This window comes from Lepidothrix coronata, unplaced genomic scaffold (genome assembly GCF_001604755.1).
Source record: "Lepidothrix coronata isolate B3197 unplaced genomic scaffold, Lepidothrix_coronata-1.0 Scaffold177, whole genome shotgun sequence".
NCBI classification, from domain to species: Eukaryota; Metazoa; Chordata; class Aves; order Passeriformes; family Pipridae; genus Lepidothrix; species Lepidothrix coronata.
Genome location: NW_016690357.1, coordinates 654921 through 664876, shown reverse-complemented (window position 1 = coordinate 664876; position 9956 = coordinate 654921). Strand labels below are relative to the sequence as shown.

General features: G+C 36.1%; 1 protein-coding gene across 8 annotated transcripts in view; it reads left to right on the top strand.

Annotated features, from left to right (window-relative positions):
- The window catches only part of THSD7A (thrombospondin type 1 domain containing 7A), a 283452-nt gene that overhangs the window by 225530 nt on the left and 47966 nt on the right, over nucleotides 1–9956 (top strand). For all 8 annotated transcript variants that reach the window (XM_017830347.1, XM_017830343.1, XM_017830344.1 and 5 more), the window contains one exon: nucleotides 636–739. In XM_017830347.1, the coding sequence (XP_017685836.1) occupies nucleotides 636–739 (104 nt within the window). The remainder of the gene's footprint in view (nucleotides 1–635; nucleotides 740–9956) is intronic.

Genomic DNA, 9956 nt, shown 5'->3' with positions numbered 1-9956 from the left:
AAAGAAAGTGGGAAAGAGGGGAGGCTTATTAGGACATGGTAGTGTTTAAAATTCATTCTTACTTAATGGGTCCAAGTTGTTTTTATGAACTGCTAGTGTCCCTTCGCTAAGTCCCCTTTTCAAATTTTAGCATGTCATCTTATTGACTTGTAAAATACTCTGAGCATGCTCAGATATAAATCCATAGCAAAGGAGTTCTTCTGTTAAATGAGTATTCAATTCATATAATTTTATTGTTCTGTATAGTTTTCTTTTTTAAAATTTCTTTCTCATATCTCTTATAACTGTGTTAGTGCTTTGTGTTAATGTATTCACTGTGTATTTGTTAGGTAGTGTTAATGTACCTTCATGCTTTGAAATCCTTGAAAATATATATGGTTTACTTTCTCTTCCCTCCTTTGCCTCCACCTTTCTTCACTTTGTCCTAAGTGGTCTCATCCTAAAAGGAGAAAAAGAGTTAACAGAAATGGGCATAAGTTTATGGTATTGTTACTGGTTTTTGTGAATTGTCTGTGTCCAGTTAGTAATAACAAGCAACAGCTTATGGTAGTTTCTAACACTTGTGCTGCCTCAAGTTTGATGGCTACAAATGTAGATGGATTGTTTGAAGCTGATTACTTCCCTTCTCATTTCAGGTGGAAGACCCACAAATGGCGCAGGTGCCAGCTCGTACCATGGTATGTGCGCCAAGACAGTCCGGGAGCACATGAGACTTGTGGACCTGGGCTACAAGCAAGAGGTTAGACCCTTTGTTTCTGTAATTTATTCCTTAGAAATCTATAGCTGCACTGGTGTAGGAAATGCCTAAAATTTTAGTCATTATAACGTAATATTAATTTATCTACCTTTATGTTCATCAGCAAAGGAAAATACTGAATGCTAGTATGGCAGGGTGAATCATAACTGATATTTGTCAAATGTTTTACTCATAAAATATCAGTGTTGATTCGCTTTGAAATATAGATACCACATTAGTCACTAATTTTATGACATTTTTTGTTCAGTTCTTCTCACCATCCTTACTTGAATCAAGTTTTCATAGGTGTTTGTAGAAAGTATGTTTTCAAAAAGAAGAAGAAAAGGATGGCTGACTTTACATACTTCTTTTTGTAGAAAAGGTGTAAATTCACCTGTGAAAATGTGACATTTTTCATGGTAGGGATGTGCAGACATGTTTATGAGTATATCCATTAGACAGAATAAAAGGCTTTTGCACCCTGTGTTTGTTTGAAAGTTTAGGGTTGGAGAACCCTACAATAATTTTCATCTGAGAGGAAATTCTGGAAGTCCTTTATTCAACCCTCTACCCAGAGTAGTGCCAGTTTCAAAGTTAAATCCCACTCAGACTAGAACAGGTTGCTCAGGGCCATATCTCAGTATGTTTGGAGAATCTGCCAGCATGGAGATCCTGCAGCCTCTCTGACACTTGCTCCCTGATGCAATTTGTGTCTGTGACCCCTCACCCTTTCCCTGCATATCTCTGAGAACAGGTTGATTATCTCTTCTCTATGCCCTCAAATTAAGGCAGTCACAGAGAGCAATAGGAGCATGACAGATCCAGGACTTTGCATTTATACTATTAAAGTTCAGTGCCAGCCCATTTCTACAGGCTGTCAAGGTCCTTTGAATGGCAGCCCTACCTTCCAGGAACTGACTGCTCACACTGCTCACACTAGCATTGTCCTCAAACTTGCTGAGGATGCTTTCTGTACAGGTTGATAAAGGGGCTAAACAGAATTGCTCCTGGAATTAACCACTGAGGTGCAACACTCTTAACCAGCTGCTGGCTGGGCTTGGAAACCACTGACCCTTTGAGCCCAACAATCCAGACATTTTTGCACCATTTCCATTTCATAGCAAATAATTTTTGCATCCAAATCCCACCTGTTTTCATAGAGAATGCAGTGGTTTTAACAGAATTGTGTATCTCAGATTCTGTAAATATAGTCAGGAGAAGGGTTTTTAAGATGCAATTCCTTCTTACTGTGTAACAGTAATTGAATTGCTTTGAACTACTAGTCAACCTTGAATTCCATGAAGGTTTTTCTCCTTTGCCAGTTTTTGAGTGCAAACTCCTATCTATTGAAGCACTATTGGCTCAGCAGATTGTAGCATTCCTGGGCAAGGACACTGCTAACTGCAGAAGTGAAATGTTCAGGTCATTAACTTCCTTGCAGTATTAAAGCAGGTTATGGTATACTTTAAAAAGTCATAGAGTAAATCTTAAGCTAGTAGCTCCTACCGCTTACTAAAAAAAGTGTTACAGGAGATCAATTTAGGGCTTACCACCTGAAGGCATTGCCTGAAAGCATTGAAACCTGAAGGAATTGCCTACTAACACAAAAGACTTCTGGCTGTGGTAAATATTTCAAAGGTCTATCACAATGCAATCTATTTCTAGCAGCTCTGGAGGATACATTCAAATTGCACACTGAAGAAATAAGATTTCTGTGTTAGACAGAAGGTAGGAGTTCAGATAGTACAAAGTGTTGTCTTCTGTACTTGCATGGTAGTACCTAAATCTCTTGACTTTTCCTCAAAGCCAGTTAATAAGGAAAGATAGCTAATTGTACTGCATGCAGATTGGGTTTTATTATTCCTGTCATGAGAGTTTCTTTTTTTTTTTTTTAATGTAACTCAAATCATGTGCAGGGCACACACATATGGAATAATGATTTTGGAATTACTGGGCATGCAGTTTTCAAATCTGGTAGAACAGTCTGGCAGAATTTCTCTTTGGTACTACACAGAGTTCGATCTTTTGAAAGATGATATATTCAAACAGTAATCTTGTTCCTACAAGCAAATATAATGGCAGTAGCTCTCTAGTGTAATGTGATAAAGTGGTAGGATCAGTAATCGTTCATTAGGAACCCCTCCTGCAGCTAAGCCTGAAGAAAGCAAGTGGTTTTGATAGAATCCTGTCAATAATTCTGAGATAAACCATTAGAAAGGAAGATTTTGTTTGCTCCTGGTTTTTTTTTTAAATATATGCCATGTATAAACTTTATTGTAGAATTCACAGAACTAGTTATTCAGCTGGACAACCAAAGTGCCTCAGTCCAAATATCTAAATATGAATCTAAATATTGTTTAAGCTGTTGCAGTGGTGAACATTACAGGGACACTTAAAAGACAGAGATTTTTTTTGCCCAGTATTTTTCCCATTTATGTAAGTGGTGTAAATTAAAATCTAAGTTTCAAACACAGATATGTTATGTATCAAGTCTCAGTGTTTTAATACCTCACAATGTGTTGAATATATCTTTTACTTTTGTCCTCAGTAATGTAAACTGATAGACTGGAGGAGCTAAATAAACTAGTACAGCTTTTCCTTAGATTGAGACAAATAAAACAAGGTAAATTTTACCTTTACACTTAATATGATTTGGAAGTAAAAGTTGAATTTTTGTAGAAAAGTAAATTTCATTTTGGAAAACACACTTCCGTAATTCTAGAGATTATCAGTTACTTCACACATCAGAAAATTGCATTTTGAATGAATAGTGTTCTTTGTTTGTTTAATGTAGGTTATCTTCTACACAGGGCATCAACACATTCCCTTTCCCCTCTTACATTCCAAATTCTACCATGAAAATTGTCATGTGTGAATTTTTAGCAAAACACATTATTTTGTTTGGTTCCCTGCACAAGAGTTGATTTCATGCAAAGTGCTAACTGAAGGGAGATTGACCTGAGAGCAAGCATCTGTCTGACTGAGCTCTACCCTGGACAGCGTTAGAAAGATTTTACCAGTTTCTGAAGAAAGATTCTGGAAGAGGTTTCGTCCCCTCTCTCTGCTAATTTATGTCTCCCTCCTGCATACTTGGATTCTCATAAATACAGTTTCTACAGGCCATGAAAAACTTTGATTGATAATATATCATTAAATAAATCTGTACTATAAATTATTTATTTGAATAATATTTTATGATGTAGATACAGAAAGGACTGAGCTACTACCGTGCAAGTCCTTTTAACCACCCCAAAACCAGGAAATGCTAAGCACTGAAATATCCATTTGGTATAACATTCTGATACTGCATTTATAATTGCTACTGGAATGCAGATATTTTGAACAGCACATTTAACTGTTTGTTGGTGGTTTCTGTAAAAAAATTGATCATATTGTTGACATAGTAGCATTTCTTATTCAATAGAGAAAGAGTTCTCTTTCAAATTTCTGGCACTCATGAATGTAAAAATCACACATTCATTCATCTGTTCGTGCTAATTTACTTTTGATGACAGAGTGAAACAATAATCTTATAGAAGTAATCTCTGCCCTTTGATATCCTGTGGATTGTCCTTTCATTTCATGTCAATACTCAGTAGATCAAGTAATTGCATTCTTGTATGTGGGAAGAGTTCTCAGTTCTCTTTTTCAGTGCTAAGGGATGTTGCCATTGCTATCAGCTTCTCCTATTTCTGGTCCGATGGCCCACGCACAAACACTGTAACACGCATATCAGCAAATGTGTTAAATAAGAAAGAACAGGGAAAAGGCATATCTGACCATGCATTCATTAGCAGTTTGTTTTGAACAAAATAGTCTGTTACTGTTAATATTTTAGTTAGAAAGATAATTAAATTTGAAGGAAAAAACTGGAAGTTAGGAATCATTAAAAGTGACTCATTAGATTTTAAGAGTCTGTAACTAGAGCATATGCATGCCTTGCTTTATATCACAGCTTTACTACTTACATTTCCATTCTTCAGCTTTTTTATCACATTTGGTCCTTCTTGGCAAAAGAGATACTTGGGTGAATCATAAAATTTAGAATTGTGATTCATTGTTAAAGACAGCTCTGTTTCTATCTGTCTTGTATAATGAAGGTTTTGTTACAAATCATGTCAGTTTTAATGAATATCACAAAACTGTAGCTTGGGTCAAAGCAGGGGAAAGAGAATAAAAAGATTTGGTGTTTTCTGAGTCTTGTTTTAAAAAAAAAATTTCTTTAATTTTTTTTTAGAAAAGCATGTTTGTTAGCTATTCATGCAAATAATGGGCAAGCATTTATATCTAATCCTAAGCATAGTAACATAGCACTTAATATGTGAGCAGCAAATTCATTGTTGTAGGCATGAACTTTTTTTGAAGAAGGCAGGTAGTCATGACAGTTGTGTTGAATTTCTATGATGAATGAAAATCTGAAGCTGTTATCACTGATAAAATGCCTTTTAACAGTGCCTTTTAGCAGGGCAGGAATGTATTACAGAATTGAAGCAACTTAAGACTTCTGTCTTTTCAAAACTCTCAAGAGACAATGATAGGTTCATCAGCAAGGAGTTTAAAACTTCCTTTTGACCTCAAGAAAAAGGAAATATAGAAATATAGAAAAATATAGAAATGTTTTCTATAATATAGACTAGAAATATAGAAAAATATAGAATATTTTCTATATAGAAATATAGAAAACCCCCATATTTTACTGCAACATTTATGTTGTGTTTATTTTCATAAGCTGTTTCTCAGTTAGCAAAAGTAAGTTGATCAGATGTCTTAATGAGTCACCTGAAACCCAGGAGGGAGATGCACAGTGTTGAAAATTACAAAATACCTCCCACAAAAAATAAAAATGAAACAACTACAACCAACCAAAAACTGGAATGAGAAAGTAAATCCTCAACAAACCCAAGCTACTAATATTTGATGGGGCAGTGAGAGAAATTAGGGTTAGAGATATTAGTTTGTATTTTTAATGCTGGCATTTATTAGCTCATAGATCTAATTTCAGATTAGTAGTCTGCTCAATGAGATAGAAAAATGAAGTTTGAAATTGTGAACAACTTAGGCAGCTATGTGTTATGTTATACTCATATCTTAGATTGATGTTAGTAAACCTCAGCTTTGATGACTCTGAAGAAACTTAAAAACACAGTTCAAATCCCTTTGAAATTGTATAGGAAAACCTAGGAAAGTTACTAAAACAGCTTGTTTCACCAGTAGCTCCTTCAAATTTAAGTAGGGTTTGTTGGACGGCATCCCAATGCTAGTAAAGAGGACATGTAGCAGAGGAGAAGCTTGAGTGCCCAAACTGCAATAGCCTAATCCCATCATGATGTATATGGATGGATGCACATGGTAAGACCTATCCCAGTGACCGAAAGAGATTTGCAGAAGGATGCACAACCTGCAGTCCTTGCCACCATGAATTTTCCTCGGAGTTTTGTAGGAGGAATGGGGTGAAAATTGTGAAATCTGTCAGCATATTCTGTAATAGAAAGAGGAAGGTTATTTGTAAATTTAAATAGAAGTTAAAGTAACCTGGCTGTCAGAGACAATGCCTGGATAGCCATACTTGATGTCACTGGGGACTGGCCTTTATTACAGACCTGATCATGAGCTCTTGTAATTCTTCATTCACAGGGTGTCTGTAGACTTATTTGAAAGACAGAGAATGGGAGGAAGTTTCTCAGGATGGCCATTAGCACACGCAGAGGCCTTTCAGGCTTGTTTGTGCCACAGGGAGGCTTGGAGGCAGAACCTGCGGTGAAAAGCCCTGTCCTCCATCTTTAGGCAAGCAGGCGTCGCTTATGGAGGTTGGGGAGATTGCTCTTGTGGGAGTTTCATGCCCTTATTGAAAGCACAGGAAAGAAGACAAAATTATGAAGAAGTGCTGCTCTTCATGGAGCTATAAACTATTATTTTAATGTTGTTAAGACTTAACAGATAAGAGTGCCCTATTGCCTGGTTAATATTTTAGTCATTGCAAAGGACAGTGGTCAACTTCAGGATTTATATTGAAGTAAGTAGTTGGACTACTGCTCAAAAGCAGTGTTTACATGAGTGGGTTTTTGTTTGGTTTTTTTGTTTGTTTTTTTGGTATTTTTTGCAACACAAGAGTCAGAATCTCCAGACAACTTTATTTTGCAGAAATACATTGTTATTCTCTGTGGAACATAAAGAGCGCTTTATGTTCCACAGGCTTGTATTTTCTCAATATTATGGGCATGTGCTCCTGCTTAAGATACTTCATGGTAGAAACATTTCATCATGCAGTGTCTAATCTGCTATGTCCCACAGAGGAAGAAATAAACATAGATGCAATCATTGATTAGGCAACGTGGATAGAAGGTGTAAGAAAAGTTAGTGTGCTGAAATAATTCTGGTTTTCTAGAATTGAAAAAAGAATGTTTTTGTTGTTAAAAATACTGAACAATTAAAAAAGGACAAAGAACACCTTCATTTATGAAGTAATTTTTAGGTATAGGGTCACTGAATCTCACATCTCAGTGAAATCTCAGTGAAGTATGTTAATGATGTTAACACTGGAAAGGTTTTTATATAAACCCACACATAATATGACTTGTTAAAATGCAGTCTCAGTATTTAATTATGCCAACAAAAAATATATTAGCCTGTAGTCCCCTGTGGGGACTTGATGGAAACAATGCTGTCCAATAAAGTTTTAATTACATCAGAGTCCTTTGTCTAGAAAATTTAGACTGCCATTTATTTCACACCCTTGTTCTGGGAGATAGTGATTGTTAAATACCAAAGCAATTTTGTAAGTGAAAGGTTTCCATGTTAAATTTGATTTTTCTGTTAGCTGTATTCCTGTTTTTTCACTTAATAATCGCTTGCATTTAATTCAGTAAAAGAGGAACCATGGTCTTTCCACTTACTGCTAATGTCTGTAATAAATATAACAGGGTTGTATAGACAAAATAATTAGCCTGTCATGGTATGGCTTTATAGTAGTTGAAGACACTTCTCTGTATAGTGAGTTAATCATCAATCTCAGTAACTTCTACCAAATATAATTAAAGAACCACAGATTTGATCAGAGAAAACTCATCAGCAGGGGATGAGTTTGCCCAGATTGGACTGTGAATGGAAAAAGTAACTCCACTCACTGTAAGAGTATTTCAGATGTCAAGACAGTTAGCTGGCCAAAATAGTGTATTAATGGAATTTATACAGTTATCAAAATCCCTGCTTTAAGTAATAGAAAAATACCCATTCTTCAACAGTCATAAGGAGTATAAATCTTTCACATTGATACTTGAATATGAAGAATAACAGTAGGAAAATAGAATATAGAGCAAATTATCCAGGTCTTGTCAATTAGATGTAACATGAATAGTTATGGACAGGCTCTGTGAAAACTTAAGATTCAGGAATTGATACAGTATGCCAAGCTGTCCTTTAATTTGTGTTGTTATTAAGGTGAAATATTTAGGTCTCAAGAATGAAGGTTTCCTGCTTTGATTGCTACAGTACAACTGACAGTTAATCTGGAAAAAAACCCAAAGTGTTAATCCTCAGGAGAGCTTTTCACCTGGGTCTGCCTGATGTAAATTAAATACATTAATATGAGTATGAAAAAATTTATGACAGAGTGGATATCTGCACATGGAGTAATGTTTAATAACTAGGAAAGATGAGGGGAAAAAAATATTGGCTTTAAAAAAAGCCAATTTAGCTAGAAAGAAAGGATGTTCATCCATGAACGATATTTATGTCTTGTCAAAGGTCTAGGTGGAGAAGCAGTATGTTGAATAGGTATTAAACTTTTGAAGAAAGTTATTAAAAGTTATTGATTAATTAGTGGACCATCTTTTAGCCCTTGGCTATAGTGTAGTTTTCATTGCTAAAAATAGTGGCCTGTAGCTCCCTGAGGACGCACTGAAGATAATGCAATTAGTTTTGCTGATGTGTGCACATGTCAAAGTCAAACTCAAGACAGAGAATTTAGGTTTGACCTCTGTTAATTTCCACATGGTAGAACTAGTCTGAACTATGTTTTTTCCTTGGGGAAACTGATGTGTGCTATTAGCAGAGAAGAGTATCTCAGAAGAATCCAACACCATAGCCTAAGCTTCTATTGGAAGATAGTAGTTTGACTACTATTGTGTTTTTCCAAAATATTTGTGTAATTGTAGAAATCCTATAGTATGGATTTTCAATTTTTAAATATTTGATTTTGCTCATTGAATCATTATATTTGAAAAAAAAAGACTTCCTCATGTAAACTACACCAATACTAATAGGGGTTGACAGAATAATTGTATTAGACAATGTGCAGCTGGACTGTCCTCCAGTAAGCACAACTTAATGCAGTACTGAGCCTATTACAAACATGCTGGCAGCCCTGCTCCAAAGGGCAGTCAAGGATCAGGGAAGTTGTTTTCTTAGCATCCCAGAAAAAACAGCACCACCACCACCCCCCCGCTTCACAGTATTTTACCACATACATGATGCAAACCCAATGCCCTTGGGACCTCTGGATATGTTTTAGTAGGCACACGGTCTCAAAATGAACCAAGTGGGTCATCAAGCTTCCTACAGTCATCATGAGGAAGAAATTTAGTTTAGAACTAGTCAGACAAAAAAGCTTTTTTCAGAAATCATAGGTTGCTAGACCATTACAATTATCTTAGAGCAATAAAAAAAGTTTCCTCAGCTATTTTTCCTTTTTTCCTCCTGGAGGACATATTCATAGAATCATAGAATATCCTGAGTTGGAAGGGACCCACAAGGATTATCGAATTTCAGCTCCTGGCTCTCCACAGGACAAGCCCAAGAATCACACCATGTGCCTGAGAGTGGTTGTTCAAATGCGTCTTGTACTCTGGCAGGCTTGATGCTTGGTGACCAGTCCCTGAGGAACCTGTTTCAACTACCCTCTGGGTGAAGAACCCTTTCCCAATATCTAAACTAAACTCCCCCCGACATAGCATCATGCCATTCCCTCATGCTCTGTCACATAAAAGAGATGGGTGCCTGCCTCTTTGCTTCCCCAGTCATAGGTGGTTTTCTGCTTTATTTGAAACTTTGCATCAAAACCCCCTTTTCTCCTACAGTTGAAGTTGATTTTTTTTTTAAATTCACACGCTAATGAAACAATTATTGTATGCACAATTGAAGTGCTATGCTTAAATTATAGAGTGTGATCTAAAAAGTTATATTTCCCCATACGTATACAGATGCAATGTTACTGCAACAATTG